Source organism: Pseudorasbora parva, chromosome 11, assembly GCF_024679245.1.
Source record: "Pseudorasbora parva isolate DD20220531a chromosome 11, ASM2467924v1, whole genome shotgun sequence".
Taxonomy (NCBI): Eukaryota; Metazoa; Chordata; class Actinopteri; order Cypriniformes; family Gobionidae; genus Pseudorasbora; species Pseudorasbora parva.
This window is the reverse complement of record NC_090182.1, coordinates 31,968,292-31,988,973: the sequence shown is the minus strand read 5'-3', so window position 1 is coordinate 31,988,973 and position 20,682 is coordinate 31,968,292. Positions and strand designations below refer to the sequence as shown.

The 20,682-nt window shown below is 38.5% G+C and overlaps 1 protein-coding gene across 3 annotated transcripts in view; it reads left to right on the top strand.

Moving 5' to 3' along the window:
* The window catches only part of slc36a1 (solute carrier family 36 member 1), a 103,796-nt gene extending 101,129 nt beyond the window's left edge, over positions 1 to 2,667 (top strand). For 2 of the 3 annotated variants that reach the window (XM_067457812.1, XM_067457814.1), the window contains exon 12: positions 658 to 2,667. In XM_067457812.1, coding sequence (XP_067313913.1) covers positions 658 to 926 — 269 coding nt within the window. In that variant the 3' untranslated portion in view covers positions 927 to 2,667. The remainder of the gene's footprint in view (positions 1 to 657) is intronic. The other variant, XM_067457813.1, reaches the window with a different exon arrangement.
* Positions 2,668 to 20,682: the final 18,015 nt, after the last annotated feature.

The window sequence follows — 20,682 nt, the reverse complement described above, 5'->3', positions numbered from 1 at the left end:
TTAGATAAACATCTATGACCTTTGATACGTCTAGTCTTCATGCTGTATTGATTATTATTGAATAAGTATGGTTTCACTAATAACAAATGTACATTTGTATAAAGCATGCATATTTGTCCATACCCATGTTGATTAGAGTATTAAAAACGTAATTTAAACTTAATTTAAGATACATTTACAATTGCTAAAAATGTGAGATTTAATTGCGATTAATCGCGAGTTAGCTCAAGACAATCATACGATTAATCGTGATTAAATATTTTAATCGATTAACAGCCCTAATACAGACATAACGTAAAGACATGCTTGAATTTCCCACGGAAATCCACCAGTACCACTCACATTATAATATATTATTACAAGCTTACCATTGTAAATTGGAGGTAAATTAGGAGTTTATTGAGGCAAACATAGTAAATAGTTAATATGTTCACCATACTGAAGTGTTACCGATTTTCTTCACATATTGAATAGTAAATGTACAAATAGCCTTCAGATTTGGCCAGGGAAGCTCAAAAATGTTTGCTTGATGCACAAGAACCAGTGAGGTTCATTCTTGCGTGTAAAGCAGGTTCAGTTAAAAAATGTTCTCTGTCACGAGCAGCTGAAAGTGGCGGCTCGGTTTAACATGATGTCTTTTTTGCTGTTTCACCGTAGGTGTCCTTGCCATATTGATCCCGGAGCTTGACCTAGTCATCTCTCTGGTGGGTTCCGTGAGTAGCAGCGCTCTGGCCCTCATCATTCCTCCCCTGCTTCAGATCATCACCTTCCATAATGAAGGCATGAAGCTGTGGGTGATGGTCAAGGACATCGGCATCAGTCTCATTGGCTTTGTGGGCTTTGTGGCGGGGACGTACATCTCTATCCAGGAGATTATGGCTCGGAATGGCAGCAGACACAACAGCACGCACCTTCAGCTCCTGTGAATGTTGACAGAATGACAGATTAAATGTAAGCCATACAGACCCACTGAATCATTTACTCACTACAGGCTTTTTTGATTTGTGCTAAATTCCGCTTGGGATTATTCTTACTGAATGTCCATTGGTGACTAATTATTTTTTATTGCTGTTTTGCCCTTCAGTTTTTGCAATACTGAAGTCTCGTCATATCTAGTTTCCCAAGTTACATTGGTTTTAATCAATTAACCATGATGAATCAATTCCAAAATATATATATATATTTTGTTAATATATACAGCTCTGGAAAAAAATAAGAGACCACTGCAAATTTTTCTTAAATCAGCATCTCTACAAGTATGGAAGCCATTCCATTCCAATGTCTATTGAATTCCAACACAGGCACTGTGTGCAGGTGCTGATTAGGTGATCACCTGAACCCAATCTTATTTAATAAGGAAAAGTATTTTAAAAAACACTTCTGTGGTCATCACTATCCTCTTGCAATAGGACCAGCTGGATGGCAAAAACAGTCCTAGTGGTACCTCAAAAGTAATTGGAATAAAAAAAATAACTACTGGCCATGTCACAAAAGTTGAAAAGGAAAGCTTTGCGTGAGGAAAAGAAGGGTTCAATTCTGCCTTTACTGGGAGAGGGATTCAGTGAGTGTCGGGTTGCTTCCGTCCTTAAAAATATAAAGACGGCGGTTCATAAGAACAAGGTCAAGCAGCAGACATTGGGGACAACAAAGCTACAGACCGGCAGAAGGGCGAAAATGACCAACTCATTCGAATGTCACTCAACAACCATAGGATGATATCAAGTGACCTAGCAAAAGGCAGCTGGGGTAAAGTGCACGGTGAGGACGGTTCGAAACAGACTCCTAGGGGCAGGGTGGAAGTCATCCAAAGCTAGAAAAAAGCCCTTCATCAATGAGAAGCATAGAAGAGCCAGGCTGAGGTCTGCAAGAGACCATAAGGATTGGACTGTAGAGGACTGTAGTAAGGTCATTTTCTCTGATGAGTCTAATTTCCAGCTTTGTCCAACACCTCGTCGTCTAATGGTTAGACGGAGACCTGGAGAGGCCTACAAGCCACAGTGCCTAACACCCACTGTGAAATTTGGTGGAGGATCGGTAATGATCTGGGGGTGCTTCAGCAAGGCTGAAATCGGGCAGATTTGTCTTTGTGAAGGACTCATTAATCACACCACGTACAAGGTTGTCCTGGAAGAAAACTTACTTCCTTCTGCTCTGACAATGTTCCCCAACTCTGAGGACTGTTTTTTTTTCCTGCAGGACAATGCACCATGCCACACAGCCAGGTCAATCAAGGTGTGGATGGAGGACCACCAGATCAAGACCCTGTCATGGCCAGCCCAATCTCTAGACCTGAACCCCATTGAAAACCTCTGGAATGTTATCAAGACGAAGATGGATGGTCACAAGCCATCAACCATCCAATCAATCCGAGCTGCATGAATTTTTGCACCAAGAGTGAAAAGAACTGATAGAGAGAATGCCGAGACGCATAAAACCTGTGATTCAAAATCCGGGTTATTCCACCAAATAATGATTTGTTTAAAAATGAATATGAACTTATTTTCTTTCCATTCAAGGTCTGACAACACTGCATCTTTTTTGTTATTTTGACCAGTTTATAGAATAAAAAAAATGTTAATTTTACCCAAAGACATAGCTATACATAGTAAAGTATAGTAGTGGTAAACACCAGAGAACTGGTAATTTTGCAGCGGTCTCTTAATTGTTCTCCAGAGATCTCCATATAATATATATATATATATATATATATATATATATATATATATATATATATATATATATATATATATATATATATATATATATATATATATATATATATATATATATATATATATATATATACGTATATATATATATATATATATATACGTATATATATATATATATATATATATATATATACGTGTATATATATATATATATATATATATATATATATATACGTATATATATATATATATATATATATATATATATATATATATATATATACACACACATATACAGTGGGTATGGAAAGTATTCAGACCCCCTTAAATTTTTCACTGTTATATTGCAGCCATTTTCTAAAATTATTTTTGTTCTCATTAATGTACTCACAGCCCCCGGTATTGACAGAAAAACACAGAATTGTTGAAATTTTTGCAGATATATTAAAAAAGAAAAACTAAAATATTACATGGTCCTAAGTATTCAGACACTTTACTGTGACACTCATATATTTAACTCTGCTGTCCGTTTCTTCTGATCATGCTTAAGATGGTTCTACACCTTTATTTGATTCCAGCTGTGTTTGATTATACTGATTGGACTTGATTAGGAAAGCCACACACCTGTCCATATAACCCCTTACAGCTCACAGTGCATGTCAGAGCAAATGAGAATTATGAGGTCGAAGGAACTGCCTTAAGAGTTCAGAGAAAGAATTGTGGCAAGGCACAGATCTGGCCATGGTTACAAAAAAAATTCTGCTGCACTTAAGGATCCTAAGATCACAGTGGCCTCCATAATCCTTAAATGGAAGACATTTGAGACGACCAGAACCCTTCCTAGAGCTGTCCGTCCGGGCAAACTGAGTTATCGGGGGAGAAGAGCTTTGGTGAGAGAACTAAAGAAGAACCCAAAAATCACTGGATGAGCTTCAGAGATGCAGTCGGGAGATGGAAGAAAGTTGTAGAAAGTCAGCCATCACTGCAGCCCTCCACCAGTCTGGGCTTTATAGCAGAATGGACCAATGGAAGTCTTTCCTCAGTGCAAGACACATGAAAGTTTACTAAAAAAAACACCTGAAGGACTGCAAGTTGGTGAGAAATAAGATTCTCTGGTCTGATGAGACCAAGATATATGCATTTTTTTTCTGGAAAAATTATTCACAAATATCGTCCATATGCGTCATCAGTAACATTTTTGGCTAGATGCTAAAGACTACTGCCAGCAGAGGAAGCTATTTTCACATTTTCAACCCACGCATGGAGGGGTGGGAGATCGCACTCACAGCTCAGCTCGCAGCTGCAGGCATTCATGTAAACGGAGCTAAGCTGAGCGATGCAGGTGTTTTAACTTCACAAATGAATTCCTATTAAATGTTAAGCTTCCAAAGGCATGAACTGAAAACGTGCCAGACTGAACCTGCGCTGTGAATGTATATGCCGCGAGCGCAGTCTCGATTACCTCAGTTCTCATCACGAGAGCTCATTCAGCTCATTCATCACGGTGTAATCTGACTCCTGCAGCATTAGTGCTGTGACACTCCCTCAGCAGCTAAGTCACATTATATTGAACAGACATGTTCAGTTTTTAATTGAACTTATTTTATGAAGATGAACACGGTGGGAAAGGGATCGGTGATTCAGTAGCTGTGGCTTTGGTAGTGGCCTCATAGGGCAGCGAAGCGTTCTGGGAATTGTAGTCTTTCATCCCCATGAGATAAAAATACATTTTCTGTCTTTTCTCAGTATCCACAACTTTCCTGCAAGTCTTAGTGGGCGTCGCCATGACACTCGATACTTCCGGTTGACGGTTTAGCACACATAACAGTTATGCTGCGTTCACACCAGACGCGAGTGACGCGAATAAATAGTGCAATTTGCGGGAAGTTGGACGCGTTAACATTTTGAATCCATTCGCTTCATTCACTACACAACAGACGCAAATTTGCGTCATGGGAGGGGCTTCTGCCGGACAGCGGCAGTCGTCAGAACGACTAGCCGAGTTAAGGCTGCTCTCGCCGGGGTTAATGAGCGCTGACCCCCGCTGAGCGCCTGGGTCTCACACCTCCGAAACTTTGCTTCCATAAACCATGCAACATAAACGGACCGGTTTTACCTGTTGCCAACAAATCTGTTGTTGCCTAGCACCCTACTCCATTCAATGCCCAACGAGCTTCAAATAAACTCAAGAATTGTGATGTAGAAGTAATATTTGTATTTTAATATTTGTAATTGTTGACATGTTGTTCATGTCAGACATTGTCAGTAGACTTTTTTTTAATCAACATGAAAATAGATGCATGAACTTCAATGAATTTAAATGCATTGTAATAAAAATTAACATTTCATTGCTGTAAATGTAATTATTGAGTTTATATATTAGTTTAACCAATTTAAAATACTGCAGTAAAAACTGTATAATTTTTTGCAAGTTATGTTTATTGTTTTCAATAATTTACACATTTAATGTGTAGCAAGACCGCTCTAACCGCCTAACGTTACTATCCAAATAGAGACCTGCACTCCCACGGGACCCAGCACAACGAAGTGCGGCGTGGGATAATATTTGTTGGGTGAATGCGGATGCGGGTGAACAAAATAAATAACTAGAAACAAATATACCTTTATTTATAATAAAATAAAATCGATTTACAGGCACATGGACAGGAGGTAACTCTCGCATGGTTCATAGGAACAGCCAAGCCTACCACACAGTGGCAAAATGCCTGCGCCGCATAACTCAGGTGAACCGCTTAGTGCTACAGATATTAGTAAGTTCTTCTAAGATAGTCAGATCCATGCGACCATCTGGGACATGTCATCATTTTGCCTGAAGCATTGTTCAAAAAGTCTACTCCTGAATGCTGATAATACAACCAACGGTTAGCTGATAACAGTACAGACTAACGTAAACCGGAAGTTCGTTACCGGCTTGTTCTACGTTGCCATAGCGATCATGGGAAAGGTCAGAGTTCGGGAAAGTTGTGGATAGAAAGCACCAAATTCAAAAATTATTTCACATTTCTACTACATTAATGACCCAGTTTAAATACAAATTCATCTTTCCAGCGCTGAAGTACCCCTTTAATTCTAAGCGGTATGTGTGGAGAAAAATATCACCTGTCCAATACAGTCCCAACAGTGAAGCATGGTGGTGGCAGCATCATGTTGTGGGAGTGTTTTTCAGCTGCAGGGACAGGACGACTGGTTGCAATCGAGGAAAAGATGCAGCCAAGTACAGGGATATCCTGGAACGAAAACTTTCTCCAGAGTGCTCAGTACCTTAGAATGGGTTCACCTTCCAACAAGACAATGACCCTAGGCACACAGCTAAAATAACAAAGGAGTGGCTTCAAAACAGCTCAGTGACTGTTCTTGAATGGCCCAGCCAGAGACCTGACTTAAACCCAATTAAACATCTCTGGAGAGACCTGAAAATGGCTGTCCACCAACGTTTACCATCTAACCTGACAGAACTGGAGAGGATCTGCAAGGAGGAATGGTATAGGATCCCCAAATTCAGATATGAAAAACTTGATCCATCTTTCCCTAAAATATGGGAAATTAGATCAAAAGGGTGCTTCTACTAAATACTGAGGGAAGGGTCTGAATACTTAGGACCATGTGATATTTCAGTTTTTCTTTTTAAATGTAAAAATGTCAACAATTCTGTTTTTCTGTCAATATATCATATTGTTTGATCTGTGTGTACATTAATGAGAAAAAAATTGACTTAAATGATTTAAGCAAATGGCTTCAATATAACAAAGAGGGGAAATTTTAAGGGGGTCTGAATACTTTCCATACCCACTGTATGTTTGTGTGTACAAAATATATATACACACACACATATATAAGCATACACTTTCATTTTAAAATCGATTAATCACATCGATTTGACAGCACTTTCTGAAAGGTTTTGTCGTTGTTGTTTTTACATTTAGGGTCGAACGTAGCCCAAATTAAAGCTGAACGTTATCAGAATGATCTCTATTGTTTATCTTTATGTTGTTTACAGTGTTTCAACGAAGAGATTTTTCAGTTAAGTATTTTTTGACATTATTTTGGATTTGGCTGGTTCACATGGGCTGTTTACTCATTCTGGGTGTTTGAAATGGGAAAGATTTGACGTGGATAGCTATTTCTGCTTGTAATTGTGTAATAGAATTTGTAGGGCTCTTTAAAGCAAATTATACACTTCTGTATATTACACATCTAGACTTGTTGTGTAAATGTGGAACTTTTTTTTCGAAGTACAGGTTGTTTTATCTTTGCACAATTACACAATGCCAGTACCTCTCAATCTTAACCTGCTGTTTTAGTCTGTTTTTTATTGACTTTTTAAAATTATTTTTATAAATACATTTAATGTTTTGTTTTGTTTTAAAGTTTGCCTTTCAACTGTCTTACTAAAAAAAATTATATTCAAAAGATGCCATTTTTGACTAGTAGAGAAATCTGTTTATGAGCAGTTTTTCATGATTGCAGCATTATTATTCAAGAGAATAATCCAGATGTATTTTTCATTAATTACAAATGACCTGATCTCAATCAAGATGTGCAATATACACTTGATCAATATACTCAATCAAGATGAAACGAATTTCTCAATGTTTAGTGGTCTTAGAGCTATGTATTAGTTTTAAAACAGGCTCCAGATCTAATGATGTTTGGCACCCAAATCACTTCATGTTCAGAACAACAGAACTGGTTTTAACTAAATGTATGTTGAGTACCTTTCATTTTCAAAGGTACTTAGTTTACCCCAAAATTTAAATTCTGTCCTCATTTACCCTCAAGTTATTCCAAACCTGTAAGAGTTTCTCTGTCCTCTACAGGAGAAATGTACAATGTACCCCTTCCCCAATTAACTAACATAGTAGGGGGGGGGAAATAATATGGTAGTAACCAAGATCTGCTTGGTTACACATATTCTTCCAAATATTGCCCTTTGTGTACAGCAGAACAAAGAAATGTGTACATTTATACAGGTGTGGAACAACTTGAGGGTACTTTAACAGGACTTTAACTTGAGGGTACGGTTGTGTTAAACACTTTACTGAGGTACTTGAATTTTTTTATTTTCTATTTTATTTGCGTATCAGTCTGCTGTGTATACTGATGGCAGTGCCAAAGTTGTTGTTGTTTTTGCTGTTTTGATAATTTACTGTATCATACGCATATATACATCATTGCATTCATTTACAGCTGTTGTAATTGCAATGTTATTTGTTTTGGATTTTTCGTTTCATTTTTGACTTATTGTACATATTAAGTATGTTGTCCATGCTCACCTTGTTGAAAATTAACATATCTTAACTTTAAACTTGGTGAAATTGTGTAAATATGATGTAACAACATCACGGTTTAATTTTTTGATGGTCCTTTAACACATTCTTTTGAATACAAGTAACGTTGCACCTACATGGGCCAGCTTTATTAAAAGCTTGTGCAAACCCTCTTTTGGCATTCAAAAACTAATGTAACAACAAGCAGTGATAAATTAGCGATAAAAAAGCGTGAACAGGGTAATTTTTTGCTGCTGACCTTATTGCATATGTATTTGTAGAAGTTTCCCTTTGAAGCGCAAAATGAATGGGAGGAGCGTATTTAAATGAATCGCCCAAGGTTTACACTAGTCATTTTACTGGTGTTTGCACCATTATTAACTGCCCAAAAAAGCATGTCTTAAGCCAGTCACTAACGGGTAGATTGCGCTGGTCATTATGGAAATGATCCTGCTGCGTCTGTGTTCTTTAATTTGCCTGTTGTCTGTAGATCACACTGCTCTTCTGCTTTTTTATGGAATTGCGCTCTCACGCTAATTTGCCCTGTTTAGTACATCTTTCCCCATGTCTACGAACTCGGTATGTTAGTAGAGTATTACTAGATTGTCAGTAGAATGTCGGTTGGAAAAGTGAGCAGATATTACGCAGACAGTCTACTATTACTCTAATGAGACTTATTGACATGTAGATGAAATCTTACTTATAGTCAACAGAATGTTCAAAATGGACCATCAAAATATTTGTTGATTATCAATATGAGAGTTTCATGGTCCCTAGTTGAGTTCCCTCATTGTATCTTTCTAGTTCATTTAAAACTGCAGGCTGGTATGTGCTTTGTGGTTGAATTAAAGAGCGGATAGCCTGTGTTGATGTTTATAAGTCTACTGCCTCTTCTTCTTGTGTGATTCTTCCTTTTTTTCTTCGTGTGTGTGTGGGGGGGGGGTTGTTTGTTTGTTTGTTTGTTTGTTTTACAGTAACTGTTGCAGTTGTTTTTGGCTGTTAAATGTAGAAAACATTTTAGAAAAAGCAACACATTGGGTGGTGCATTTATTGCCGGTTTATAACTCAGGAGGAGAATATAAACTCATTAGGTATCTGTGAAAACCTCAGATGAATTTAAAGCCACTGCAAGTAAGCTCGATCTATATTAGACATGGTAAACCATGGCACTCGCTGTAAAACAAGAAAATGATATTTAAACAATAAGACTAAACGTGTTGAGCGTTTGAGCGTTGAGCTTTATAACAGTGATTTGTTTTCTGTCGATGAATGTATCCAAACAGTTCCTTGTCTGTCAACAATAAAAGACATGATATATTGAAGCATCTTTGATGTTTCTATGGTTTTATTTTTTTAGGGAAATCGAAGGTAACCTGGGTATGATATTATTAATATGCGACTCACAGACATGGTCCGTGTCCTGGTTAAAATTGCTTATTTCTCTGGATTTAAGCTTGCTTGTACACATTTGGGATAATGAAAGTATACACAAGTCAACAAAATATATATATAGCACTGTTATAGTGATTTTTGGATATTTTAATCAAAAAATCTTACATATCGTGCCTTTAACAGACAGTCATTCCTCTAGATCTCATTATTGGCTGTTTAAATCCAGTATGGCAATGAGGCTTTTTGTGAGAGGAGAATGAAATGACCATCACTGAATATCAGCATGGTTATGATAATCATACATGTAGAATTTGTATGTGAAATATAGCTTTGTGTATGCATTCATTTTATTTCCATTATCACTTTTGCACAAATGAACGAGCTGAGAATGTTGATTTGTAATCCACAACTCTCACTGAAGTTTCATCATGGCAAAGCCTTTGATTGGTTGGCATGGCAAAGGCATGAAATAACAGTGTTTTGTATTTAGCCAGATCAAAAGGAAATTGCTATGGTACTAGGCTATCATTATTTATGAGAAATAAAATACAGTGTGGACTAAAAACAAGTGGTGACCATGTTCAAATGTTCTAGGCCTTCAGCTGTTCGATAACTAACGACTTTGAATGTCAGCAAGGTCAAGATCAAGGTCAAGGTTGACTTGTGTTTCCTGTTCAATACAAGTCCAGATCTGTGAACTTTTGTCTGTGGCATGCGGTTGATTACAATAGAGATAGCAACTTTAAAGGGAAAGGGCATATTGTTAAATTCTTCTATATAACTGTGAGTATTATTTGAGTTGTCACATTATTAATTCATGTAGCTTCAAGACCCAGCTTTTACATTGAACATCAAGTGGAAATCCGACAAGGAAATCGTTTATTGTACAATTTCAAGGTTTCATGATCTCGGCAGCCAGTAATTCACCACATAAAACATATTGTGTTCGACACAAACCATGTTTACAGTTGCAGCAAGTAAACCTGTATCTAATATAGTTTGGGTTGTATTTTCATTCGTCTTTTCTTCATGCTATTTGAGGACCATGATACAGCTTATCCACACTGGCATCTGTGTAATTTGGCTAGCATCTACCAAGAGAGATGAGTTTTATGAGTTTTGACATCAACAAAAAATATGAGGAACGTTTCATGACTCATGAGAAAGTTACATGGTCTGCCAGCTGTAAGCGAGTTTAATAAGTAACATGTTATTACATAAAATATTGATTATGAGTTTATTGAGAAAATAGTTGAATTATTTTATCTTAACTTCTACCAGGGACGGACTGGGGCTAAAAAACAGCCCTGGACTTTCTCCCATATAGGCCCATCATCCGGCCATTCGCCCCTAGCCGTACGCAACAGACACTGTGCTATGGTGTGCTATGTACGTACTACACTGTACTTGGCCCTCTTTTCTTTAACTTATTCCCATCCACCTTTCTCCTTACATTTTCTGCTTGCAATTCTGCAGCGATTTGATTTCGGAAATCCAGGGACCAATCAAAAACTGGCTAGTAGGCCGATTCGTCTTCCTCATGTTTTTTTGTTTGTTTGTTTTTTGCATGTAGCAGTATATAAGTAATCGTATTAGTGCCGCTGCTGATGGCTGTTCATAATGTGTTATTAGTAAGGCTGACAATGGATTAAAATATTTAATTTAATTTAATTTAATCACATTTGTATCAGTTCTAAATGTAGGTCTATATTAAATTAATATGTTTCAAGTTTTTAATACTCTAATCAACATGGCTATGAACAAATATGCATGCGTTATGCAAATGTAAGTTTATTATTAGTGAAACCATACTCAGAGCATGAAAACTAGACATGTATCGAAGGTCATAGATGTTTTTCAAAGAACTAGTTCATGTCTCTTAAGCCTATAAGCTTAAAAATTCAGAATTGGCAGTGATTTCTCTCATTTTAAGAATATAAATAAAGGGAGTTTTTACATTGGCAGTTTAATTTCAGAACAGGGCACAGTTCGAATGAAAAAACGGGTAATGTGAAAGCTGTCATGCGGACCTAGGAGCGCACCAGAACCACAACATACCTGGAAGAGGTCCATATTTTATCTATCATTTTCTATCTATCTATCTATCTATCTATCTATCTATCTATCTATCTATCTATCTATCTATCTATCTATCTATCTATCTATCTATCTATCTATCTATCTATCTATCTATCTATCTATCTATCTATCTATCTATCTATCTATCTATCTATCTATCTATCTATTTATTTATTTTCCGTTTTATACACAATTGTATTCTGTTGTAAAAAACAGTACAGTAACCATTGTCAATGAAGCACTGGGCTAAGACTGAAAGGTCGACATGATGGATATGTCAGTGGTCCTCTGCCATAGTGACAAAACATCTAAACATTTTGAATTGCAGTGCTTACACAATGCCAAAAGGACAAAGCATTTTGGGGCCACTGACTGTTAAATGAGAAGGAAATTTAGTTTTGACACATGATTGAACTGTATGAGGTATGAGCTTTTGCAGGTGAACCATGGTGTTGTTCCGAGCCATTCATGTTATTTTGGCAAAAGCACCAAGAGTGTTGAGAACATCCGGTCTGTTTCACGAAATGAGCCAAATCAATTGAGAAGGATCTTTGCCATTTTTCGTGGCACTTTATATAAGAAATTAATTTAGTTTTGAAGCATTAGTGAACAGTTTTGGGAGAGATATTAGCTTAGAGATATTAATGTTGTTTTGCGAAATGATCTTAGAATTTTGAGAATGTAATTTCTTTTTCAAGAAATAAGCCAAACCAATGGAGAAAAACTGTGACTTAAAAATATCATGCAATATTAAATTTTTGGTAGTGGAAACGTGACTAGTTTTAGCTAGCTAGTTCAGTAAATACCACCTTGCTAATTGGTTACACAATGATTGATAGGATTAGCATAGGACGTTGTGAATGAGGACAGCAATATAATTCATTTAACATAAATTTTGTTCTCAAACCCTACAAAAAAGAACAACATAAACTCTTCTAGCCTAAGAAAACATTAAACACTACTAAATTTCTCACCTAACGTAATATTGCACAAAATAACCAAACAATTTAGCACTTAATTTTGGCATTTAGTTTCCTGGCAAAGCATACTGAGAAATTGAAAGCCCAGCCCAGTTTCAGTTCAATTTAAAATGAAAAGAAACAAGTTTATAATGCGTTTTGAGAAGAGATACGGGTTTGGTGGTATGGTTCGGATTGAGGTGGGTTAAGGAGTTAGAGAAGTGTCAACAGTGTTTAATGGTTCTTAGTAAAATTGCAGAAATTAGTTGCAGGTATTTAAGTACAATGTGTGAACGTGCATTGTATCAAATGAGTCAAAGGATGAATTTATTTCTTGTGCAGAAAACTACTGGATAATTTGGTAAATTTGTTATATTGTTAATATATAATATAAATGAATATATCAAACTGTCAATGAACTAATTTCATGTTGATTTATTTTATTATTTATTTTATTGGGTTTTAGTTGGACTTGGTCAGAACTCTTTCAAAAATAGTTTATCTGCATGATGCCTGCTGCCTTTGGGCTCAGTGAAGTTGAATTTAAATTACATGTAAAATAGACATGTTATGTTACATTGTGATGCAATGGTGTTTTCTAGTAGGGAATAAAGAACACAATATTTTTAGCAGCTGAAAGACATAATACAAATGTTTGTATTACATTTATATTATTTGTATAGACATGATATTAGTGTTTCAGTTTCAGACAGTTTCAGGTTATGTTTTAGTGTTGGTAACATTTCTCATATTGTCCCACAAACTTAGTAATCGTCCCACATTTGGTTTGTTTGATTGGTGTAAACCTAATCCTGACTCCTATATATTTAATTTAAATTGCATAGATTTTATTCTTGCAATGATGTTCAATTTTTAGCCATGTTGCACTTTGACAGTCAGTTTGAGATATAGGCTATATTAGATTATTGTGTTTATTGTATCAATTATTCAAATGATTCTGACAGTTTTTGCCTTTGAAATGACTGGGGGGAAAGTGTCCCAATCAACCCGAATTCACACTATACTCTTTGAAATCAATTACATTGCATTACATTGCTTGAAACCCCAAATAGTATAACATTATTCATTAATTATTCAAAGTTATTTGTCATTTAAAAAAAGTAGTTTCAATGTAACTAGCTACTTTTTGATTGTAACTTGTAGTGTAGCTAACTAGTTTTTCAAAATGGTAGCTTGAATGTAACAACTACTTTAACTTACAAGTAGCTTGTAGCTTGTAAAGCTACAGTTTCAGAGTAGCTTCCCCAACACTGATAATTGCTCGCTCTCCGTTGACTCCGATTGATTCTGAATGCTAGCATTGAGTGGAGAGACCCAACCAATATGGCGGCGACGCTGGATCACGCCTAAGCACGTCATGAGGTGTCTACGTATATTATGTCTATGATGATAGCCATGACAGCGCCAGTCAGAAAGTAGAAGTGCTCCGCTTGAGAGAAATCCAGAGAACGCAGGCCTGTAAACTTTGGTTCCGACCACATTAGTAAGCAAAATGTAAGAGAAGTTGATCATTGCTGTGCGGGTTTCCCTATCATTTATGACAAGACCTTCATAGTGATGTGTAATTTGTTAAGAAGTCGCGCAACACTATTTTACAGGCGCTAGAACGCTCGTTGTTCAGTGGGTAATCAATTCATTCTTACTTTCACATTTAAACGATTTCATGAAGTTAATTTATACCCTACTTGTGGTCAGTCTATCAATCAACATGCTTGTTTGATTTGCGGCCTGTATAAATACAGTTTAACAAAAGAAAAAACATTTGATCTACGTCAGAGCGGCAGCGCGTCCTACAGCGTCGTTGGCAGGGCGGCAAGAGCGAATTTTGACGCTCTCGCCGGTGGCGGTGTGAACGCATGGTTATGCACGTGACAGGGCGCGTGTTATCTGAGTGACGGAGAACGAGCAGAGAGCCCGCGCGCGCACTCTCTGTCTTCAAAACGATCACCGTCTTAGCTCTTTCTCACTCGCACATATCAATCAAAATCAATAGAACTTACACAATGGTAAAAGGTCGGAAGACTGAATCCATGTTCCACGTGGCGCGTTCGTACAATATTTTCCCTGAATTACAGCTGGATGTGTTGTGCTCAAAAAACGCACCTCTTCTGACAGACGTTTTGCACACGCAGCTCACATAAACCATCTTCAATTACACAGAAAAATATCCTTATGAAGTGTTTTCTGTGATGTCAAATCTTTTTCATTGTTTTAACAGTCTGGTTCCCTTTCGAGAATGGTCTCTTGACATGGCGTCAGAAGCTGACGCTTGGGGACTCCCTTCCTTCCTACATTACTGAAATCTTATTGCATAACGCCAGTGAAGTTGCAACTCTCACTGGCCAATGCCAGTCAAGATGGCGAAAGGGGGCGGAGCCCAACCGCTATATAATGTACCGTCTTGGTGGCATTTGCTCAAAATCTTCCTCTTTCATACTACTGAAGACAGCTGTGGAGAAGACGCGAGAAGACTGATTTCCCTCTTGGCGTTCCAGCATGTCCACCGTTTGTACACTGTGTTCAGGGCTTATCGAGGCTCCGGACACCCACGATTTCTGCATCCTATGCCCCGGTCCCGCCCACGCGGAGGCAGCACTTGCCGGGTCGAGCTGCCCACACTGTGAGAATTTTCCAGTGCGAGTGCTTAGAGCTCGGAGGAACTCCTCTCTCGACGAGTGCTCATGGCATCACCCCACTGCCGCCAGCGAGCCGCTGGTGGGGTGGCCACACGTGAGTGACCACATGGATAGGGTTCTTGACTCCCCCCGCCGTTCTCCGGTGTATTTCGCTGAAGAAAGTCTCCGACCCACCCCTGGTGCTTCGGAGATAGTTTCTTTTGCCGCAGCGGAGGGTGATGATATTGACAAAACTATGTCCCTAACTGCATCCGAGAGGGACTGGACCCACTCTCCCAAGGAACACTCCGAAGCTGAGGGCCAAGCCGCTTTCTATGACAAGCTCGTCAGGATTCTCTCCAAGGCCGTAAGCGACCTCGGGCTGGAATGGGATTCCCTCGACGAGCCTACTAAGAGCAAGTTGGATTCCTGGTTCCTTCACTCGGGCCGCCGAGCTGCCGCTCCGAGAAAGCCGACTTGCCGACTTGCTCCTTCTTCCCCGACTTGCATGACGAGGCCGCCAAAGCCTGGGCTGCGCCCCAATCGGCTCGCACCCACGCTGGTGGGCCGGAAATTTTCTCTAAAGTCGACGTCGCCGAAGCCCGTGGATACACGCGCATTCCGCCCATCGAAGAATCCATTGCAGCATCTCTGCCCTTCATCAGCCTTGCTGAAGGCAGGTGCTTCCCTGCCATCGAAGCCCTGCCGTCTGACAGCTCACATCGCGGATAAGGCTTACGTCGCCTCGGGCGAGGCGATCTCTGCACTCCACACTATGGCGGTGATCCAAGTGTTTCAAGCTCAGCTCCTGAAATCACTGGATGAGGGGCAGGCGGAGTCTGACGCGTTCAAGGATCTACGCGTGGCGACGGATTTCGCGCTGAAAGCCACTAAGAAGACAGCCCAGGCTATCGGCCGGAGTATGGGCTACATGGTCCACCGTCACCTGTGGCTCACTCTCACCGAGCTGAAGGACGCGGATAGGAAGGCATTGCTCAATGCACCAATATCTGCCAGCGGCCTCTTTTGGGATGCAGTAGAGGCGATAGCGGAACGCTTCTTAGAGGCGCAGAAGCGTTCCAAAGTGATGAGCCACTTTCTCCCGCATAGAGTGGCAGGGCAGCTCCCAGCCCTTAGCAGATCATCATCCGCATCCAACTGCCCACCTAAGTGGGCCCCCTCTACTTCCGCTTCATCGGCGCCGGACCCTGAACCTTCTGCTCATACCAATAACCCCTGGCAGAGGCCTCCGAAGTCAAGGCACAACTTCAGGAGGGGTGGCGTTCCGGAGGTGCACCGCCGTCGGAGCAGAAGCCTCGTTCCTGACGGGACGGCCCAGAGGAGGAGAATGCTGGACGCATGCAAAGCGTCTGAAACGTTCCCGTGAAACAGGCGGTGCTCCCGCCCTAGTTTTGAGCATGATACCTCGCGGCAGCGGTTCGCTCGCGACGGCCTTCGCTTACACGCATCTATGAAAACAAGGCGTTCACCGGAAGGCTCACGCTTGCCGGTAAGCGGCAATGCACGACCCTCACGGCCAGCCATCGCGACCATTCGTCCCGGGAATTTTCCGAACGCGGCCTCGATATGCAGCGACGTCGTTTGGAATGCAGAAGGCGAGGTTATTCGCCCTCTGCGCCATTATGCGAACGCATGGAAGTCCATCCCGGGCATTTCAGATTGGTTACAGAACACAATAGAATGCGGATACACATTTCAGTTTCGGCGCAGACCACCGGCCTGGTTACGCCGATAGTGTCGGCGCACAACAAACCAGTGCTGAGACGAGGTTCTCAGTCTCCTTGCGAAGTGCGCGATAGAAGTGGTTCCGCCTGGCGAGAGAGAGAGCGGATTTTACAGCCGTTACTTTGTCGTTCCAAAGAAAGGTGGTGGCCTCCGCCCGATTTTGGACCTGAGACCCATCAAGAGGGCGCTATACAAACGTGCTTTCAAAATGACAACACTGAAGCAGATCCTTGCCCAGATTCAGCCCGGGGACTGGTTTATTTCAGTGGACCTGAAGTACGCCTATTTCCACATTCAGATAGCCCCGCGACACAGGCGCTTTCTGAGATTTGCGTTCGAAGGCACAGCCTATCAATTCACGGTAATGCCATTCGGGTTAGCCCTGGCCCCCCGCACGTTTTCAAAATGTGTGGACACAGCGCTTTCCCCCTGAAAGCGAGCGGGATGCGTATACTCAATTATTTAGACGATTGGCAATAACAAACTCAGGGAAACATGAAACACAGCTATACATTAACGAGTACCGACAAACACTGAGGGCAAACTGAGGGAATAAATACACAACTGAGGATAACGAGGAGCAGGTGAAAGACAAGGCACAGGTGATTGACATGACTAATTAACTGAACAGGGGAGAAACACAAGCTAAACTAACATAGACAAGACAGGCATACATGTAACAATAGCAACTTTAATGTTATACAGTTTGATTTATGATTTAAAAAAATTACTTTCGGCCCACGGCTCTCAATTAAGTTTGAATTTTGGCCCTTCATAGGAAAAAGTGTGGGCACCCCTGATCTAGATGATGCAAGATGCTAGCACCGTAACAATAGGAAACTCCAAGTACCATACAAAACTAAATAGTGTGTCTAATGACAAAGGTTAATATTATTTTGTATTACAAAATACAACCGTAGATAAGTTGCTTACAGATCGTTTACTCGATCCTTCTAGCAAACGACACCTTTTCCCCCATATAAGTTAAAGCGATAGTTATTTGATAAGACTATTAATTTAGTAAAAATATAAGGGTTTAATTAAACACAGACCGAATGAATGACACTTTAAGCAAAACATCTCAAATGGAGATTGATAAAATGCAGCTTACTTGTTTATTGGTGTTTTCAGATCATCCACGTGAGAGAGAGAGCTTGCGTGCATATGGTTGCCAGATTGGACATGTTTAGGTAATACACCGGATGTGTTCTTTTTCTCTGTTTGGGGAATTTAAATGACTGAAATCTGGCAACCGCACAAACGCAAGCCCTTTTTTGGGGGGTGGGGGGGTGATCTGAAAAGCTGCATTTTATCAATCTCCATTTGAGATGTTTTTGCTTAAAGTGTCATTCAGTCAGTCTGTGTTCTGTCAGGACCCACGAGCTGCTTCGCTGAACATCTGAACTGCTGTGAGCTGCTGAAATAAGCCAATCAGAGCCGAGGTCAACATTAATATTCAAGACTCTTCCAAATAAGGCAAAAACAGAGCATTACATCCTAGGGACAATTTATAAAGTTGTAAATGGACCTGTAAAATTGTATCTGGACAATTTTTGCCCTTAAATAAGCCACATACCCTATGTAGCCACCCTATGTAGAATTTTGGGTTTTTATGAGCTGTATGCCAAAATCATCAGTATTATAACAATAAAAGACCTGAAAAATTCAGTTTGCTGTGCAAAGAATCTAAAATATATGAAAGTTTAATTTTTATCATTTTATCTAATTTTTGGAGAAAGACCTGTACACCTAGAATGACTTGAGGGTGAGTAATTCATGGGCTAATTTTCATTTTTGGATGAATTCAATGAAGGAGATTGGTTTAATAAATAGAACCTTAGACTATTGTTATCTGAACCACATTAATTAAGTAGATTCGACAAAATACAAACAGAATGTTTTTTTTTACTGATGCTTCCTTTGAGCAAAATCTAAGCAATGTTGACTTATGTGATGCAGTATATTTTTAACTGTGATTTGAGCTTTCTGTTAGCCTCAGCATCTGTTTGAAGTTTTCCTATTTTATTCTGAAAGGCAATAATCTAACATCTACAAGCTACTTGTCCTCGCTGACCCACAAATTTCCCGTCAGTGATCTATACTTTTTCTTCTGCCGAACCTGTTCTGAATGGTTAATGATGACTGGCAGCACACCATGAAGAAAACTGCCGGGGGCAAGTATTCGTTTCTAACGTGTGTTGACTTGTGAATATTTATTGTTTGTAAAACACTTGATGTCCAGAAAACAACATTGTGTTTTGCCAAGCATGTACTTCTGATGTGTATCAATGAAAACAACCACATGTCAGAAAATGTCTCTTTACTTCTATGTAAAACACAGCTTCCTTGCACACAGTGCTGTGAATATTTAATATATTTTATGTTGCACTGTTAAGAACAGTGATCAAATTGCATTAGGACTTATTACTTAAACATTGAATGAACACGAAACTCCGATTCAAAGTACATACATAGGGACGTGTGCATATAAAATATTATTTTTTTAATAAAGAATTTATCTGAAAAATGTACAGAGTGGATATTTAAATTAAACAACATTCCCCTTATGATTTCCAACCACCTTTACACACAAAAACACAAATATTTGTATAATCCATCATAGAAGTGCTTTTCTTTGCAATTTATTATTCCTTGCATTTTTGAAACATTCAAGTTCATGAATTTATAGTGGGCTGATAACTATAACTTCCCACTTATAGACTATTTTCTTTGTTTTAGACAGAAAACAGGCTATAATATGACTTTTTAAATCATTTAATTTGAATTAATTTATCATACATTTATTATATTTATTACATATATTTATTTAATATTATTTTTTGCAATTGGGGTATCATATAATACAGTAATTTATCATAACCCTATTCCTTCAGCAGCAATATGCTCCCAAATGTAATCTATGACAATCTCATCCATCCTACTTCCTCTTTAATATACATTAATTCATTCATAACAGATACAATTTCTTATTTAAAAATAAGTCCACAAATATGGGACTTCTGTGACCCTAATAAAACTGATTTCATTGATAAGTTAATTAACTTGAAATTAAATTATATGTAGATTTAAGTTTAATAAAGTAAATTATAACCTGAACATTCTCTCAACATGCCCCCCTAATAACTCATTTGACATGCTCCATTAGCACTTCAGATATTCACTAATTGGATTGGTACATCTTTCTCCAAAGGAATCAGATATTTAACACCAGGACAATATGCTGAAATTAAAATCCCATGGCATGTTTCAAAGCAGTAGCATTTTTTTAGAAAACATCTTTTCCATGTATTATATTTAAACACTAAATTTTTAGGCATTTTAATTGATTTTTAAATACAATCAAGCACTATTTTAATTTAAATAGTGTTTCAAACAGACATTATCAAGGGTTTTGCCTAGTTTTGGGGCACCATCTTTTACATTTAAATACCAATTTAAATATTGAAATAAGAACTTTTCGGGAAAGGTACCCAAAAATGAAAATGACCCCATGATTTACATCTATATGACATTTTTATGAGTTATATTAAAAAATGTCCTGGCTCTTCCAAGATCTATAACAGCAGTTAATAGCAGGCAAAAATAAGTGCATCCATACGCAAAGCTAGATGTTTTACTTTATAAAGTTTTATATATGGATATTTTACTTACACAAACTCATCACTTATTACTTTTATAACGGATGGATACACTTTTTTGAGCTTTAGATTTTGGGCTGCCATTCACTGCCATTATAAAGTTTGGATTAGTCAGGATTTATATATATATATATATATATATATATATATATATATATATATATATATATATATATATATATATATATATATATATATATACTATTGTACTATTGTATTAGTCAGAAAGACAAATATTATATACACCTAGG